Here is a 19,188-nt window from a genome sequence, read left to right as displayed (position 1 = left end):
ATATATATTATTCACTATAAAAGATTTTCCATTAATTGTAATTTTAGATTCAATATATTATATCAATATTATATAGCAGCCGGGCAACGCAATCTTTCCGTATGATGCGGCTGCCACCGTGCGGCACCAAACCCTTCAGTGCATCAGCGGCCCCATGCAGCAAGTGCATACCATGCCATATATTCAAAACGTTCGAGGGTGCCTCGGTGCCGGCCAAGCATCGCTTGTACTGGATGGGCAGTAGCAAATGGCTCCAGTTGTGGCGCATGCAACTCGGGCGATCCGGCCGAACGGGATGCGGAGTACAAAGTCTAATATTTTATATAATTAATAATATATATATATATATTATATTAATAAATATATTAGTATTAAATTATATTACATTTGATATAATTAATGAATATATTTTAATGGAATATGTGGAGCGTAGTTTTGGATCTTAGATCGTGAGGGATTAAATTATCTTGATTAAAGACCATCTTGGCCATGCCACCACTATGGGTTTTTCTCTGCCACGTAGCTACCGCAATGGTAAGTGACCCAATTTAAGCACGCGCTAGCCCGAGCTCCGGGTTCGGTTTGGGTCCGTATCTAGCCGTTACCACCAAATCAAGAGATCTCCCCGATTTCCAAGCCCTCCGCCATTAACCGGCAACCGCCACAGCGCATGATCCCTCACATCCTAACCTCCTCCTTTTCATCTCCTCCTCCCCCAAATATTAATCTTCGCCGTCGTCGCCCCCCACCTAAGGCAAAAGAAAAAAAAAGGAAACAATACCAAGAAAAGCGAAAGGGCCGAACATCACTTTGTCCTCGTCCTCTCCTCCCCCTTCTCGCCCTCGCCCGCGAGATGGACGTCATAAAAGGCTGGAGGGCCCCCAGAGAGAGGGGTAGGTGAGGGGACGGGGAATGCGGTACGATGGCCATCCATGAGGAGTCGGAGGAGCTTCGGCAGCCGCCTCCGCCACCGCTGTTCCCAGGCGTCGAAGACGACGTCGGCATCGGCGTCCCCGCCAATCGCCGCCGCAGCTTCTCCTACCACCGCCTCCCCGAGCAGCTCATCAAGCTCACTATCATCAAATTGGACGCCACCTCCTTCGGTATAATTAATAAAAAAAACCCCATCTTTTTTTTTCTTTTTTATTTTCTTGGTGAATTCGGCATCGAGCTGCGGGCGATGAGATTTCTTGGTTTTGCGTTGCCGGCAGATGTCCAGATTTCGCGGACGGCCGCCGTGTGGCAGCTGAAGATGGCGATCGAGAATATATTCAACAACTCTGCCAAGGATGGAGGATGCAATATTTCTTGGTTCAAATCATTACCCCTGTTCTTTGTTCTTCCTTCTTCAATTTATTTTCCTTTATTTGCTTACAGTAGTCATGTGTATGTCGTATTGGTTTCGATTCTTTCTGTTTTTTCTTATGATAACGGATAGATTGGGATTTTGAGCATAAACTTACTAGTAACCAGTCAGAGATTTCTTTAATTCAGGGGATACCAATGGGTCTGTCTTATTTATGGCAGGTCGCTTGTGTGGGGTCATTTTTGCTTATCCTACGAAGGCTTTAAATTAACCGATGATCACACAACTCTTCGAAGCTTTGGAATCAAAGATGGCGATGAGGTTAGCATGATTGATGACACGAGATTTTGAGTATAGCCTATCTATTTGTTGATATGAAAATATGATCATGGTTGAAAGCTATGCGATATTCTTATATCTCAAATGAAGCTCTCCTTTGATATCCACTCGATGTTCATATGAAATTAAGATCATGTTTGAAACCTATGCTGCATTCTTATATATTAAATAAAGTTCTCCTTTAATATTGACTTGATGTATAGTGCTTTCAATCCTCATAAAATGTTTTTGTATAGTTTGGTAGCCATTGCTCTTCAACATTGTGGCTAGATAATGTAATGTTTGTGGACTAGAGGTGTGCCTGTATGATATCCAGTGCCACCTGTGAGTTCGCTTTAGGACTCATGTCGTCATTCACTTTTGAAGTTCTTGAGTGTTGTTGATACAAGATTTACTAATATGTAATTACTGGTGCTATTAAAACTCATCCTTTGCACTTAAAAATGCAAATTACTTTTGGATCACTAGCCTCTTAGAATGATTACGTGGGTTCATCAATTGATTATGGAAATCATGGTTAGGTAATAGGTTATAATTGGTGGACTTAGCTTAAAATATCTTTAATATGCTAGAAGCCATCTTTTATTTTTATGGTATACCTGAAAATATTCATTAGTATGTGTAACCTTGCTAAGTACGTAACGGAGCCTATAAGAATATATGTTTTGGATATTATGAAAATGTGCAAGAGCATACCAACGGCACAAGCATGAACTTTACTTTCCTTTCTAGGCTGGAAATTGTACCATGATGACAGGAATCACCTTTTTATTACTCATTGGATAGTTCTCAAACTCCTTCCAATATTATTAAATTGTAAAAAAGTCCCACCTTCTATGATTATAATATGAACTGAGTTGGACCCCTATATCTTATGATGCATAATTGTGGTTGACCTTAGCCCAAAACTTCTCAACGCTTGTCCAACATTACAAGGTTCCAATGGCCATTTATTCTTACCATTAAGTAAAAATGGGCAGACCACATCAGGTACTCGGACCATATACTGAAGTATACTGTTTCATGCTTTGCTTTTTTTTGCCCTTCTCCCTCTTTTGGTTCATGTCCAGTTCTTCATTGCTTCACAGTTACACACATTCTGCTGAGGAAAAGTGGAACCATGAAATAATTTTATTGCTTCACAATATATAATGTTAACTTTTGCAGAAATTTCTTAAATTTTCCTAATCTTTAACAACCTCACTTCTTGAATCTGCTCCTTGGGATATAACCCAAAGAGTAAATTAGCTTTATCTTTTTGAAGAACTGTCTTTCAAAAAGGAGAAACTGATCTGGGCATTATTAGCTTATGTTCTTTCCAATTCATTTGTCTTAACGGTTTTCCTGTTTTGAATTTCATCATCATAATGTTGTAATCGGTATCGCATACTCTTTTGTCATATACAGAACATATGAACATTACATGCGAACATTACATCTGCTAAGTAGAACGTGTGTTTATTTCTGGCTTTGACATATTATTGCTGTATTGATTAGTCTCCATATATTCTAAATCCAATTGTATTTACACTGAAAAGTTGTTATTTATTTTATCCTTTATGCAGCTCCATTTTATGAGACATGTTTCACTGAACTACAGTGAAAGCAATTGGAGACCCCACAGGAGGTAAGGCCCAACAAAATGTACTCTTTTATTTATTAGAACCACTTGTGATTGTTGAGCTTCTTCATATGGAGCTTCTATTTCATTTACAAGCAAGCAGGCTTGTTATGTTTATATGTTTGTGAGCAAGGCCCTTTTATGACACACACAACTGAATTCTTTTTGTCTTAAAGGTCGGTGACAGCACCAGAGATCCTTGAAGTAATTGAGGAGAATGACAAGGATAAGAATGGTGATTATATGGATGCCAGTCCATCCATAGATGAGCATGGAGATAACTATGATGAAGGTGAAAGCCTTGTAAGACACAAGGAATCCAAATTGGGTCATTTCTTCCGTGGGTGGTTGTCCAACTCCAGGAGTTCACGGAGATCAAAATCAGATGACCTGTCTCTTCATTCAAAAACTGTCAGCAATCACCAAAGAGTGGGATCAAAGGTGAGACAGTATCAATCCAATAGAAACTCCATAGTGGAAGCGAAGTGCTTTTGGGTTCCTTAGTGAGTAAACGAGAATGCCTGCAGCCCAGAATTGCTACATTTTGTGTCAAGGACTCACTTTACATTTTGCCCACCCAGATAAGATTCATTCTCTCTATATGCCTTATAAACACCCCGATCTTGCATTCTTGGGTTAATTTGGTGAACTCAGAGTTGGTTATAGCGTAAATGATTTCGGCTGATCATTTTTTTTTTTTATTTCTTTCTTTCTTTTTTCTTTGTTTTTTAAACTTAAATACTTCATGTGATGTATAACATATTTAGAACCTCTCAATTAGCATGGAGAAATAATTTATGTTCCGACAACTTTAAGTGAATTTCCAAATTGCGTAGATACAACCATAATTAATAAGGAGTAAATTCCATATTTGTAGAATAATTAGCATCTATAATGGTATGTTTTGCATATAATTATAACTAGTACAAACTGTATGAAAGGTATGACGTAGTTTTCTGAGCAATGTACTTCAGTCAGCTGAAGGAGCTAAGTTAGGACATGTAACAATATCATGACTGCAAGAGGCTCTTTACCTGAGTGCCAGAAAATTAGGTTCTTGAATCGACAGGAAACTAAAGCTTTTCAAGACTGTTGATTTATGAACATGATTGTTACAGTAAAGGACAACCAAAACAATTTCTGTGAGATCGGACCTGAAAGATACTAGTGAATTATAATTTAAGACTTGAAAAGGTTCTGTTGTCCTCAGATCAGACTGTATCCACCTTATTTGTCTACAAGTGTATATCATTGCTAAGGAGAACATGGTTCATATATTAAGCAATTAACTGAGCAGAGCCAAGCCAAGATTTTAGCTGTTTTATGCTTGGGTTGATCATGTCTGAGAGGATGTTCCAGCTTGAGCAGATGTCAGCTTGTTCGAGACCGGCTCACGAGTATTCTTGAACCCATACTTTAATTTGAGTCGGGTCCTTTACTAGTGGAGCCTTAAAGTACATCTTGAGCTTGGCTCATTTTGTATTCAAACAAACATAGTCAGTAAGCAACCTATAGTATATGGACCCTTTTCGTCAAAGATGTGTCCTGATGTGGCTTTCTTTCATAAAAATTGATAATTGTAGAAATATCATCAGTTGGATCAAGAGTGGAACATGATCAATGTATTGTATTTTTCATGGGACTATAGCCCAGCTAATAGTTTTGGATCGCAAACTAATTAACCTGTTCAAAGTCATATAAGAATACTACTAAAAATATTTGTCACTAGGCTATGGTCTCCCCAAGGAGCATTCCTCTGGAAATCTGTGACCAGTAAGCTTGAGATCGGAAAAGATTATGATGGGATAAAATTGGAATTTCAGTGATGAAAAGAATCAGTATCCATTAATTTTATAAATTCAGTTCATGCGCAAATATATTTCCTCTGGAACCAAGTGAATTCTAATTTATTGAAATCCTCTTTCCCCTATCAAGGCCTTTAGGGTACTCAATCATGTCGACCTCGTATTAAGGTTCTATAATGCCCTCATAACTATGTAGCCTCTTGGTCTAATAATAGAAGAAATCATCACATTCTGGGAGGAGCTAGCACAAACAACTGCGTGTCAAGTTAGTTCAAGTGCACTCCACTCGGACAACATAGACTCTCTTTTTCTGAAAGTAAAATGACATAGCCTTAATGGCTGATATAATCTCGCTGCTTGGATGATCTGTAAGTATACTGTTGTCCCCATGCAAATTTCTTGGTGACTGATTTAAGACAAACGTATTCGTACTTTTATCAAACAAAAAAAAAAAGAAAAAAAAGCAGGTGCACTAGATTTCTATAGCTCTAATGAAATATATATTTTTTCTCACTACAATCTTTAGCCAGATAGAAGTTATAAAGAGATTGAAGGGATGCATTTTCTTGAGCCAGTGCTATGACCTCTATGCCCCTATTGAGCATCTGTTCTTTCCTATATGGGTCAGAAAGGCTTGGAGGATCTCAATGTTGAGAAGCAGATAGGGTCATTTCAAGATCACAATTATTAAACAAGCACACACTAAATCTTGGTGTGCTGAAGGGTGGTCGGTCAAATAAAATTTAGTTTTAAAATGTTATAGCAATGGCAAGGCTGGTTTCAGAATGAGAAATCTCACACTTGGGTGCGTGCATATGATCATAGAGATTTTACTCCCTCCAATCATGGTCAACAAACCAGTTCAGGAACATGGAATCACTTGAGCTTGCGAAAAACACTGAAAGGAAGCATGTTCTTGGGAAACTTGTTAGAATCCCCTGTAGCAGTCAAAAGAAAAAAGTTAGAATTTATCGAAAGAATATGGTCTGAAAAGAGAAAAAGGAAAGAAAAAGAGCAAAACAGTCTAAAGTTGCCCATGGCATGACAATTACTAAAGGTGATAGTTAGAATGGGCATGCATATTCTTCAAAAAGATATATGATTGGAGAATTCATCGCCTGTCATGAGAGAAGCACAGAGACATTTTCTGCAACTGTTTACGGTGGAAGAGATAGGAGAAATGTGCTTCTCTTTCTCTGTAAAACAGATCTTCAAAAAAAGAGCTTTATGGGCTAATGGAGAACGGGTCTTAAACATCTTCTCTTTGGGCATCTTAGTTGCAGCATCCTTCTATTATTACCAGGGGATTTCTAACCTATAAACTTTAAAGCAGAGGCTTTTGCATATTTCAACTTGTATAGTGGTTAACCTATGAAAAAAGGGAAAAAAAAAAGAAACAAGAAAATGCTATGAACGAATCAACTTGGAGGCATGGTTGATAAAATTCCTGATATGATAGATCTTAGGTATTCTGTCAGAAATGCTCTTATGCTTGTGTGCTGGAGGCAATATGAGCTACTGTAACCAGATTCCATGGTCTATTAGCATAAAGGGCCAGAACTAGTTGCAGTTTTAAATGCAGAACTAAGCTTCCAAGTAGCTTTAACTATTGAGGAGGGATGGATTGAAGTTTTTCTTATCTTGCATGAACCTTAATGCGCATCGCTAAATGGCTGACAAAATTTTAACCACCATACTACTATACTCAAGGATCTGCAAATTCAAATGTGGATGAGAAGATATATATCTTTAAGTATCAAAACAACTCAATGTCTCACACAGAGTTGTTCTTCATGTAGAGTAGATAGTGTGACTTGAGATCCTGTAGTTCCAATATACATAGCAAGAAAAGGTCACAAAAAGAAAATCTTGTTATCAGCTAAAGATTGAAAAAGATTCCACGCTAAAGCACACTAGTATCATCAGAAGAACAGTAAACTATGACATGGAGAAAGTATTGTGAATATTCTATTGATACAGGTGGTGGGAAAAATTCATCTTAAATGTGAAGAACTTATTGATTGTAGAACTACCTATAGGACATTACTTCAAAACAAGAATCTCTTCAATGCTTTCTCCATTTGTTTGAGTAAAGACCAAATGACATTCATGCTACTTTCAAAACAGAAACATTTAATGTACCAAAAAAGAAAAACAAAATGTTGAAACTTTTAGATAAGTGATTTTGGTCGTTTGATACTATAGTAGCTCTTGAATTTTGAACCACCATTTACACTTTCAAATATGAAACACAAATACAGTGCACTATCTTTGAAACGACATAGGATGATTTTTCTTTGGGGGAGAGAGAGAGAGAGAGAGAGAGAGAGTACATTTAGAGAACTTCAACCTTCTATCTTAGATGTACCCAAGATACACGAATGAAGTTTTTGTTGAAGTCAGTCCTCTGAAGGAAGGAAAGTAGTATACGATCCCCCCCCCCCCCCACCAACCAACAAAAAAAAAAAAAGAAAAAAAGAAAAAGAATCCTTCCATTTGCTTGCGGACTCTAAGATGCTCAAAAGCCTTTGGAGTTTCAAATTCATGAATTGGAGTTTCAACAATTACACAATAAATATAGACTTGACATGAGCCGTAAATGCATATAACTCAGGTCTCTAGGAGACCTGTTTTCCAGTCATTGGAAGAAAGAAATTTCTATATCCTCTCATGGCCGAAGGCAGCAACACTGGAATTTATTGTTTCTTTTTTTTTTTCCGTTGGAAGCAACCCACATCATTCTTCAGTATATCAAATCTATGTCCTCTCTTAACCCTTTATTTTTTGATCTAAAGAAGTGTTTCTTTTATATATAAAATTGAGAGCGATATTTGACATTTATAAATCACCAACATCCTCCATGTATTTCATTCAGACATGAAATGTCATCTACATTTTTTGTTTTGTCATCTAAAAATTAATTTTATCCTTAAAAATATTTTATAATTTTATATTCATTAAATATTAGTATTACATATCGTAGAATTCTCTAGCTAAATGCTACAACTGACCTTTTTATGTTCCTTTTTTTTTTATGTTTCTTCATCTCAATTTCTTGTTCAGCCACGTGAAATTTCGATATTTCATTTTATTTCTCATCAAGCGAATGACATGCATCTTTAATTTGCTGGAAATCCTAATTATTCTTAGCATGATATTGGAAAATCTCATTTCTAATTTGCTTCCTTGTCTAACTACTGATGTTCATTATTTTGCAATTGCTCATGCAGATATGTTGAATGGACTGCTATGACCCATGTTCCAATGTTCACTAACTATAACAACCTCTGGAAGCTTGCTCAAATGCTTGTCATGCTTTGTTATCAAATACATGTTAACTTGTGCTACAGCATTCAGAAAAATCACTTTCAGATACTAACTGAAATGTTACTTGAAATACATGGTACTCTTTAACATTTGTAAGTATTGGGTATAGAAGTAAAGTGAAACACATGAGAAAACATGCTAAGAGGCCTTCATACACAACGTAGAGAAGCATACTCTAGAAAGTTTTCATTAGATAAATATAAAAGATAACTGCACATCTATAATCTTTTCTCAGGAAATGGGGAAATGAAAACATAACTGTGATCAGAAGCTGTGAAATATCGCCGAAGAAGATGATGATGGATTACGATCCAAGAAGCCTTTCTCAAACCGTTAGCTTATCCAGCTACCTAAACCATAGGAAACATTTAGCAGGTAGTAGATTCACTTTGTTTTCATAAAATTCTGCTCGAAAGAATCTGTTTCATATATCAGTATTAGCATGCATGGAGAAACTTGTCACAGAAACAATTTGACGGAAACAAACAATACGTAATAGTAAACACTAATTGTAGACGTACAATAAAAGGAATGAAAAATTCCACCATTGGCAATTAACCACGCTAAATTGGATGTGTTAATGATTCGTTTGCATCCATTTATAGCTTGCAGATGCATAACCGTTGCCTCCCCCAAGGAAGCAATTATCAAACCTTAATGGAAGCCGAAGACCCTGAAGACCACAAATTTTCGAAATATTGATTCTTGATTAAGAGAAACAATTTTAATCTCCAAGTAACATCCATAAGTTGGCCAATCTAGATATTGCATGGATCAATAGATGCATAATATACATTCATTTGAAAAGAAAGGCAGGATAAAGCATAAGAATTAGAAGAGCGCGACGGAGGAGAAGATATTTAAGTAGAAAGGAAGAACCTGCGTTGTTGTTGAGAAGGAGATCGAGCAATGGAGAAAGTGATATTGGCGCGGCTCAATCTGAGATTGGTTTGCGATCATACGTAAAGCCCATCATCGGATTGAACCTCACCAATATCGCTTCTTTCATCCACTGAACCATCCATGCAGAACTCTTAATTTCCTTCGACCCGATAGAAGCAACGTCGCCTTCTTACCTAATCCACCAGCTATGGCCGCACATCCAATAGAATATGCTGTTAGCTTAGGTCATGGCTTCTCATTGCAAGCCTTACCTAAAAACACCCCACCACTGTCTCCTCCACCCTACTATTGTGCAAGAAAGATAACCGAGCAATTATTATAACAATGCTCAGTGGGAAGCACCAGTTGGTGGAGCGTGTGCCAGGGCTAAAGTGTTACGCGGGATAGCGTTATCCTTATCCCTTGGGATCACACTAAGGTTCATGGCAAAGGAGGAAGGAGGAGGACAGGTTGGCTTCACTAGCTAGGGTCCCAACAAGCTAGCATTCACCCCGAGCTATCCTAGAACTTAAAAAACCCATGACATCAGAGTTTGCTAGCTCTTCTACATGGCTTGTGGCATTGGATGATGATGCTTAGATCTATAGATGATGTTGCTTTCTTGCATGGCTTCCACGACTGGGCGACAAGCCAGAAACGATTGAGGAAGCCATAGAAGTCATAGAATGAGGAAGGTATAGGTGTTGGAAACAAGAAGAGGGGAAGGAAGCGATGCAGTTCGGGGAAGGGGAGGGTATGGAGGATATAAAGGAGGAGGGAGCGGTGCCTCGGGATGTTGAGTCATGGGGAGGAGAAGGTGAGGGAAATGATGGAAGGGAGGGGGGGTGAACCAAAGCCGGAACTCAACTTTAGAAGGTGAGTCACGCTTAGCTTGTTGTACCATGCATCAATGAACACCATAATATAATACATCATAAAAATAAAATAGAATATATATATATATAGAGAGAGAGAGAGAGAAAGGGCTCTACTGAACCACCTCTCCTGCGCATGCCCACCTGCAATATTCCCCCACTCGGATAACACCAAACCGCTCCTTTTCCACGTACCTCATTTGTTTAAAACACTTCACATCTAGAATTTTATTCTTGGAAGAACGTAGGGCAGAGTTAGAGGGGGGGAGAGAGAGAGGGAAGCTAAGGTGGTTTGGTTGGGGAAGGAGTGAGAAGAATCTTTATATTATTATTTTTATGAGCCTTGGGAGCAGGAGCGCAGAATGTGTGCGCCTAGAAAGAAGTTTCGGAAACACGTACAAAGATGAACTCTCTCCCTTCTCTCTCGACTTCCCACACTTGCAATCCCCCAACCACAAGCGGGGACAACGGCGTTAAAGTGGTTCTGCCATGACACCGCAGGCGGGGACAACCAACCTTGGGCTGCACCCCCTCTTTTCGTATTTCCTTTCTCTTTTGGCAGCACCAGGAACTTAGAACCCTCACCTTCTCTTCTATACTTCCTGCTAAAAGATCTTGGTACGAAGGAACGTTTGGTAGACATTTGTATTTTGGTTGGGCCCCATGAAAGATGAGGAACGTGGCAGATGGCAGATGTGGAGTGTTGTTATCTGATAAGGTGAACCGAGAAATAGATCGGGTCCGAGCTCGGGTGGTTTTCTCCTTCAAAATTAGGTGAAGCGAGGGAAACAAAGGGAAAAAGGTATGAAAGCCTTCTTGACCTCATGATAGGATTGGCTCAGGTGGCGTGCCTCTACCTTCTAACCAGATTCCCACGCCTTAACCATAATCCATCATCCTCCCTTCTCTCTCCATCTTTAGTTCTTTCTCTCTCTCTCTCTCTCAAACACACACACACACACACACATCAGATCCTAGGACTTGGTATCTCTCTTCTTTCTATCTCTTCTATAGGAGTGATGACTCAAAAGGATTTGGAGGTCAACATGGTCTTAGTCAAGGTGGTGGACAAAGAGACATCCATGTTTTGCTCTCACCAGCATCCTTACCCTCAGCGCACGTTGATCTTTTCCCCGATTTCCACCCCTCATGCACATGTTGATATTATATATTAAAGACTAAAAGCACACATACTTTCCCAATCTTCTGAGGCATATGAATAATAGCATGGCCGGCCCTTCGCTTCTTTTGGATAGAATGTCATCTGCGACATCATTAATGTATGGGATATAATATATATATATTAATATTTACTTATTGTTCGATATAGTTTTTTATGTGTTAGCTTTGTTTCTGAAAAAAAAAAAATTCTTCTTTAGCTCAGCATCTCTACCAGCAGATTGAAAGAGGACATTTGTCACGTTGATTTTAAAGAGACAGGATGGTATGGAGCCGTGTCACTACCGGTCAATCAGTCTATGTACTATATTGTACAAGGCTACGACAAAGATGCTTGTCACCAGGCTGTGGGGCATCCTATCTAGACTGATCAGTCCGGAGCAGGGAGCCTTTGTGGGAGGGCAAAGTATCACGGACAATGTCCTTATTGCCCAGGAGTTTATGTTCGACTTACAGAGAACTCCAGCACGGAGGAGTTTGATGAGCATCAAACTTGACATGGAGAGGGCTTACGACAGGATGATTTGGGAGTTCTTACGAAGTTCTCTGGTGGGTTTTGGCTTTCATGAGTAATAAATTAGTTGGGTACTAGGTTGTGTGAGTACTTCATCCTTCGCCATTCGAGTGAATGGCTCATCCACACAATTCTTTGAGTCCACAGCCGGCCTCCGTCAGGGCTGCCCGCTGTCTCCTTTGCTCTTCATCCTGTGTTCGGATGCCTTATCCAGGGCTTTATGATGCATGTCGGAGGCTCAGGCCTTCGAGGTTTACAGACCGAGGGCGGAGTCGGTTCAGATATCGCACTTTCTCTTTGCCGACGACTGTTTGCTGTCGATTTGAGCGACTAGACGAGCAGCGAGGGTGATTCGAGACATCCTGGTGGGTTACTATTCTGCCTCTGGTCAGCAGGTGAATAGGGCCAAGTCTACTATATGCTCCATCCCAAAGACTAAGCCACAAACAAATGCCTCTATCAAAGAGATTCTCGGGGTAGGCAAGCAGGAGAGTATGATGAGGTATTTGGGGTGCCTATCACTGGCCGTCGTCTTCGCTGTAGCGACTGTTCTGATATCGAGCTGAGTATCAGGCGTAGAGTGGAGGGTTGGCAGAGGGATGCTCTTTCCATGATGGGTAGAATCACCTTGGTGCGGTCGGTGTTGAGCTCGATTCTAGTGTATATATTGGCGAATACCATGGTTCTACTGTCACTACTGAGGTCATTGGAGCAGCTATTCAGAAACTTTATTTGGGGTAGACGGCATGGCGGGGGAGGCATTCACTTGGTGGCATAGGAGGTCGTCTGTCAGCTGTTGTAATAGAGTGGCTTGGGGATTCAATCACTGGTGGCGAGGCAGGAGGTCTCGACTGCGAGATGAGCCGCTAGATTTGTCCTAGAACTGGACAACCTGTGGAGCACCTTACTGAGGGCCAAGTATGGGGCGCTCATGGCGATCACTGTTTTTTTATCTGGAGAGAGATCTACTCTCACGCCCCATTAGTGCTATAGGAGATTAGGTGGGTGATAGGGCATGGACAGTCCATTGATGTCTTGGAGGATATGTGGGTGACGAAGCTTCCACTATGTTGGGTGCCGACGATGGTCGATGCAGCGAGGGTGGCCGAGCTCAGAGTTAGTGATCTGTTGATCCCTAGAGAGGGTCGGTGGGACAAGGTGCTGATCAGGGAGGCGTCCGGCCGGGATGCAGCTTGCTGAGAGGATCCTAGCTATCCCGTTACCCTAGGGTGTTTCAGAGGACAGACAAATTTGGGCGGCCACATGGAGGTCCAGGGTGCGCTCTGTGGACCTACGAACTGGGATGGTTAGCAAGGCCTTCGGCAATTTGATGGTGGATGAATATGGAGGATGCGGGTCCACCCCGTGTGACTCTGTTCACTTGGAAGGTAGATTGGGATTGTCTGCCGACCAGGAGTCTGCTGGCCAGAAGGAGGTCAGGGTCTCTCTGATATGCGTGAACTGCCCGGAGTCGGTGGAGACTGTCAGCCATGTTTTGCTTGAGTGCCCATGGGCCACACGGATCTAGAGGAGGGCCTCATTCTCCTTATTGGGGTCCGTCATGTCAGCTGGGAATCTTATTCGGCTAGTGAGGTCTGCCATGCGATCTCCAAGTATCGCTTGGTGGGAAATTGTTGCTGTCTACTTGGCTTATCACATTTGGCTGGACATGAATGAGAGAGTTTTCGAGGACAAGAGGGCACCCCTGAGGTCTGTCATGGAGAGGGCTCTTTGTCAGGCTACAGAGGTCACTGAGGCTACCGTGGCGGCTTCATCTGGGATGGCTAGGAATATCTGGGACTCCTTCTCTGTTATAGCAGTGCTCAGGTATGTTCTTGTTTCTTGGGAGCCTCTACCTTCTGGTCATCTAAAGGTGAACTTCGATGGTGGTGTGCCTATTGATGGAGACAGAGCTGGAGTGGCATTCGTGATCAGAGACCAGGATTCCAAGTTGGTTGTTGCAAGGGGACGTCGATCCTTAGAGGTGTCAGCTTTTGGAACGAAGCTTAAGGCAGCATAAGAGGGGCTCTCTTATGCGAGACAGGTGCTTGAGACGGGGTGCATCATCCTCGAGGAAGACTCAACCGAGGATATTAAGCACATCCAAGAGGTGGGGCGAGAGATTGAGCATCTGCTGCTGCGTGAAATTCGGCGACTGCTGAGGGAGTGTTGTGCCTTCCAAGCCATACACGTACTTTATGAGGCGAATAGAGCTACTATTGGGTCGCCTCTTTTACTGCCCATCATTCAGAAAAGATCCTCTAGACTGGGCATGCTTATGTTCCTATGCCATTGTGCAGTCTACTTTCTAGTGATTCAAGCTTTTTTCTTTGTCGGTATCAACATGGTAGTAAAGGCAAACTAACATGCTCGTGGCTTTTATCCTACCATAAATTTTGAAGGTAATTAACTTGGGTGCTGGTGTTCATCCATGGAGCCATATCTTTGCTGAAACGGTTGGGTTTGGGGGTACATGGGGCACGTACGATCATGCAATGCACATGAGGGCGAGGGCGTGGGTCAGATTGGATAACCTTTATAAATCGTGCCTGCATCAACTACATGTGCTACAAGTGGCAAGAGTTTTTGGACCTCAAAAATGGAAGTAGTGCCACTAATTAACCATGTCTTGCAATTCCAATGTTTTATCATTAAGCCTCTTTTGAGTGGAAAAGGAGTGCAACCGCTGGGCTAGAGCCCAAACCATGGTTGGGTAATCCTAGGTTGAATGTGTGTAATTTTTCCATGCTCATGTTCAAATCGATTAGACTAATCCAAGCTTGAAAGAAAATCAACCTTCAAGTACTCATCAATCCAAGTTCTTTCCAAGCTTATCTCGACTCAATTGCATCTCAAGCATTGCCATGCTACTTAATTACTTGCAGCCTAATTTCTCAAACATAAAGAACCATGAAATATGGGTATAGACTCCATAGTGCATAACTCCTAACAAAGTGGCAAGTTTCAGCTCTTACGATCACATAGATATTTTCATATATATATATATATATATATATATATATATATATATATATATATATATATATATATATATATATATATATATATATATATATATATATATATATAATGATCAAATGTATTAAATAGTATAATGTTTGAGAGAGAGTGTGTGAGAGAGTATATGATAGTAGCATCAGCAGCAACAACAACAACAACGGTAGGAACAATAGCAGCACTAGCAGTAGAAGCAGCTCCAACAATAATAATAGTGGAAGTGCAAACATTATTTGTATTCAACAATAGTTTTTATTATTTGTTTTGTTCTGCCTAACATTGTAGTTAATAGATATTTTGCATGCATATGGCACGTGAAACACCATGTATCCATACTTTGCAAATTATCATAAACTTAATTGTAAGAAAATATAAAATATATAAATAAATCTATTTTATTCTATTAACTAAAGTTTTTTGAACAAGTGGTAATTTTAATATGGTTTGCAAAATGCAAGCAAAAAGTAGTTACAAATACAGATTCGATAAGTTTTTTCTCCAAAAACTTCACATCCTGAAGTTGCCAAGTGGAGTGTGGTTGCATCATTAGTGTTAACTGTTGTCGTTAAATACCTTTTATGGTTTAATAAACGCAGCGTGGCATTCTTCACCTCCCTTCCCATCAAAAATAGTGCTAACAGCTGTCAAGTTAGGTGCCTAGATCGAGTAGGAGAGCATGGATATGATCTCTAAAACACCCTAGCTGAAAGAAATTCTTATAAATTAAGGGTATGTAGTAAAATTTTATTATTATTTGTGCAATGTTCACTCTCATCCAATTAATTAGGAGAAAATCACTAGGTTGGTGGTCTATGAATTGGTTCTTTTGCATCATATTGACTAGCCTTAAGTTGATAATTAGTTACAACCTGTAGATGTTATGATGATTGATATATGTTCTTCGCAAACTTAACACTAGATTGAGATGACTCCTAAGTGCACATACCTATGCATGCACACATGCACACACATGCACGCCCGCATGCACATACATGCACAATCATATGGTCGCATGCGCAGTCAGCCTCTTCCCATCTCTTTTGAGGAAATAATCATTACATTATACTGAAAAAAGGAATATTAATAAGAACATGTTGAGATGTCTCAAAGTCGATCCATATGGCAATGCAGCCAAGCAGCTTTGCATATAAAACCTCCTCATTTATTCTCCTACAATACTCTCTTTTTCAGACAATTTTTGGATTTGTAATGCTACGTTATGATCTTAGCAATGCTCAGCGTATCTCCATCTCCTGCTTAATAAACTAATTACCATGACAATATAATCAGCAACAACATGATCAACAAAGCTAATGGTAGTAATGATAATAATAACCTTACTCAAAAGGTATAATAGATTTCTTTTTTTAAGATATGGTAGCTTTAGTCCTATAAGAAGCCTTCCACAATAATATTTCAGTAACAATAGTCTCTTGGTTCTCTTCTATGGTCATCTAGGAATATAATAATCAGTCCTAAATTTAAGGGTCGAACTTGGTGGCAGTTTGCCTCGTATCTCGGTGGAAGTTAAACTCCTAAATGGAGCAAGCTGCTGTTTGTATTGTTAATATAGGAGTCTATTTTAGCTATTTTGTTCTTTAGGCTTCTGTGTTTCATTGTTACCTTTAGGGCCACCATTTCTCTGCTCCCACACACTTGAATCTCCTCATGCCGATATAACTCGTCTAATTGTAAGATGAAGACCCAAGATCACTTTTGCATTCCAACACGCTTTAAATATCTGAAAGTCATCCATGGGGGCATTCATCTGAACTTCTAATCATGATGACATGGAACCGACTTCTTACTTATCTTAAGAGAAAACTAGGCTTTAAATAAAAAAAAAAGTTGGCGACTTTCTATAAAGATGAGTACTTCTAAAGATGTTTTCGTGAGTAGTTGAAGATCCGGCTCTTTTGAGGTGGTGCATTTCTCTTTGCGTAGTGCTGGTGGAGAGGATGAGTGTGTTAGGGGAAAGGGAAGTTCTCTGTTCCTCCTTTCTCTCCTCTCTCTCCTCCTCCTCGCTATCTCTCTCATTCCAAAGGCATATGGACCACCTTGGCGTGTAAGTGATGAAGGCTTGGAAAGCCCATGTTTCAATCATGCATGGCAATGAGGCCAAGGCATTTGTCTGCTTGTGAAGGCAAAGGAGGACAGCTCCTTCTACTAAGCGGGGTTGCTTGGCACTGGACCTCCGCACTACGAGGCCATATTAATTAGAAGCGGTGGTGAGAATTCCAAAACGAAGCAACAGGCCGCGTCAGCCCAATTCAGTCCTGAAGCCAGGTTCAAAACATTAGACCTCGTTGAGAGAATCTGCTTTCCCTTCATTCATGACTGAAAGTTTTCCTTCACAACTTGTCACGCCCCCGACCCGACATTGCGGACCAGGAGTCGCGCCAACTGCCACACACCTATAAAAAACTCTCCCCACAAGCATGCAAGGCATTTTCACCAAACATCTCAATTTTATAAATCTAAATTAATTTAACTGAATAAATGAAATCTTATTCCATCGATTGATTCAAGTCATAAGATCTCACAGTTCTAAATAAGCAGCGGAACAATAATTGACCAACATGCAGAAACCTAATTCTTACAATGACAAAATCTTGCAAAGTCCAATAATCATGATAAATGTCCATAATAATCAATTCAACTTAAATAACCCTAATCTAAGATAATTTGGGCCACAATTCTTCTAGTCGCTCTCCCATTTTGAATCCCCAATAGTCTAGTTCTTGGAATCTGTAAAACAACAAGAGATGGTATAATGAGCTAGACAGCCCAGTAAGTAATGAACACTCTAACTAGATAAATCAAGCAGTAATATGTGGAAAATAAATATAAATGCAGTTCCAAAGTACAAGTCAAATATGTCTTAAATTAATAAGATTCTTTTCAAGGTTTCGAGATTCTTTTACATATTCAATTCATCTTGTCGATCCTGTACTATGACCACATGTTCCCTGTGACTGGGTCATCAACACCGACTAATCTTCTTGCGGTGAGTCCTTCAGGACAATCAATTGCCAACGTATCTGCCCCCATTGGCGGGGTCCTCAACATAGCCAGGTCGAAGTTCAATTAGTTCTCTATTTCATAATTCAGTCATGAAATCCTGCAGTGTCAAAACCAAATATTGTTCATATCTTATGTTATTTCAATTTATCAGATTCAACTCAACAGCCAGGAACTATGGCCACATGTTCCCTGTGGCAGGGTCATATCACCGACTATTCTTCTTGAGGTACCAATGTATTAGCCCCCATTGACAGGGTCCTCAACATAGCCCGACTGCAAGTCTGAATCTATTTCAAGTCTTTATCTTTTTTTTTATATTATGTTCAGTGTTCCAAGCCAAAAAGTACAATGTCAGAGCAATTAAACACAATTCAAATCAGAAGCAAATACGTTCAATCAGAGTCATACAATATTCTAAAAATATACATATAATCCATGCATCAAATTCGAAATCACGAATAATTCAATTCGTAAAACATACCTATAGTTTGCTGATAAATCTAGAAAAGAGGTTACATCACTTACCTTGCGAACGCGATCCACAATAAATCTAATTAATTCTGCAAATCCCTCGCAGAACCTAATATTCAAAAACTATTTTCTTCTTTTAAAATTCATCACAATATATATATATACAAAGACTTAAATTTTTAATATCCTCCCATGGGTGGCCTTGCAGTAGTGCCTAGCACCACGAGTGCGGGTTCATACCCGTAAACCACCCCCTCTCTTATTCATTTTTTTTCTTCTTTTCTTTTTCTTTTTTCCTTCTTTTCTTTTTTTTTTCTTTCCTTTTTTTCTTTTCTCTCCCGACTCCCCCTCTTCTCCTTCGGTGAAACAGAGGGTCCCATGACCCCCCCTTCTTCTTCTTCTTCTTCCCTCTCGGTCGGACTCCGGGGCGGCCATGGTGGCCGGCCCCGACGGCGGCAGGAGGCGGCGGAACAAGCCCGACCACCCCCGGCGGTAGGCGGCGGCGAGCACGCCGTCGGCTAACGCATCAAGCCGAAGCAAAGCATCCTTTTTTTTTGGGCCAAAATCCGACGATCGGCCGGCTCAAAATCACCACTCACCATGGCTAATTACCAAGCAAGGAGAAGAAGTTTACCTTAGCCCCGACGAAGATCCGATGCCTCTCTTCTCCGGTGGCAAGGAAGAAGAAGACCACCTGGTGCCGTAGCTTCTCTCTCTCTCTCTCTCTCTCTCCCTCTCTCTCGGTGGCAACACGAAGAAGAACCCCCCCTGCGTACGGCGGCTCTCTCTTTCGGTGGGCTCAAAGGAGGAGAGGAAGGAGAAGGAAG

General features: G+C 40.3%; 1 protein-coding gene and 1 long non-coding RNA gene across 2 annotated transcripts; one reads left to right on the top strand and one right to left on the bottom strand.

Annotated features, from left to right (window-relative positions):
* The first annotated feature begins 629 nt into the window (after positions 1–629).
* On the top strand, positions 630–6,836 carry LOC103718854 (uncharacterized). Its single transcript, XM_008807850.6, has 5 exons — positions 630–1,103; positions 1,212–1,311; positions 1,528–1,627; positions 3,211–3,272; positions 3,443–6,836. Exons 1-5 carry the CDS (start codon positions 923–925, stop codon positions 3,768–3,770), a joined length of 771 nt encoding a protein of 256 aa, XP_008806072.1. The 5' UTR covers positions 630–922; the 3' UTR covers positions 3,771–6,836.
* LOC148714668 (uncharacterized) lies at positions 5,872–9,398 on the bottom strand. Its single transcript, XR_015975270.1, has 3 exons — positions 9,278–9,398; positions 8,658–8,748; positions 5,872–6,009 (listed from the first exon to the last, which is right to left on the bottom strand). It is a non-coding gene; the product is annotated as an uncharacterized LOC148714668 (long non-coding RNA).
* Between the last annotated feature and the right edge of the window lie 9,790 nt (positions 9,399–19,188).

Source organism: Phoenix dactylifera, chromosome 2 (assembly GCF_051530095.1).
Source record: "Phoenix dactylifera cultivar Ajwa chromosome 2, Ajwa_hap1_PhDact_Kaust_v1.1, whole genome shotgun sequence".
In the NCBI taxonomy this organism is placed as follows: Eukaryota; Viridiplantae; Streptophyta; class Magnoliopsida; order Arecales; family Arecaceae; genus Phoenix; species Phoenix dactylifera.
Note: the sequence above shows the minus strand (reverse complement) of the source record. Positions and strands in the feature narration are given on the sequence as shown.

Excerpts from the sequence above, each read along its gene's own strand:
- LOC103718854 (XM_008807850.6), top strand. The coding sequence starts at position 923 with ATGGCCATCCATGAGGAGTCGGAGGAGCTTCGGCAGCCGCCTCCGCCA. Across the intron at positions 1,104-1,211 it reads ATTGGACGCCACCTCCTTCG|ATGTCCAGATTTCGCGGACG; the intron begins GTATAATTAATA and ends CGTTGCCGGCAG. Across the intron at positions 1,628-3,210 it reads GAATCAAAGATGGCGATGAG|CTCCATTTTATGAGACATGT; the intron begins GTTAGCATGATT and ends TCCTTTATGCAG.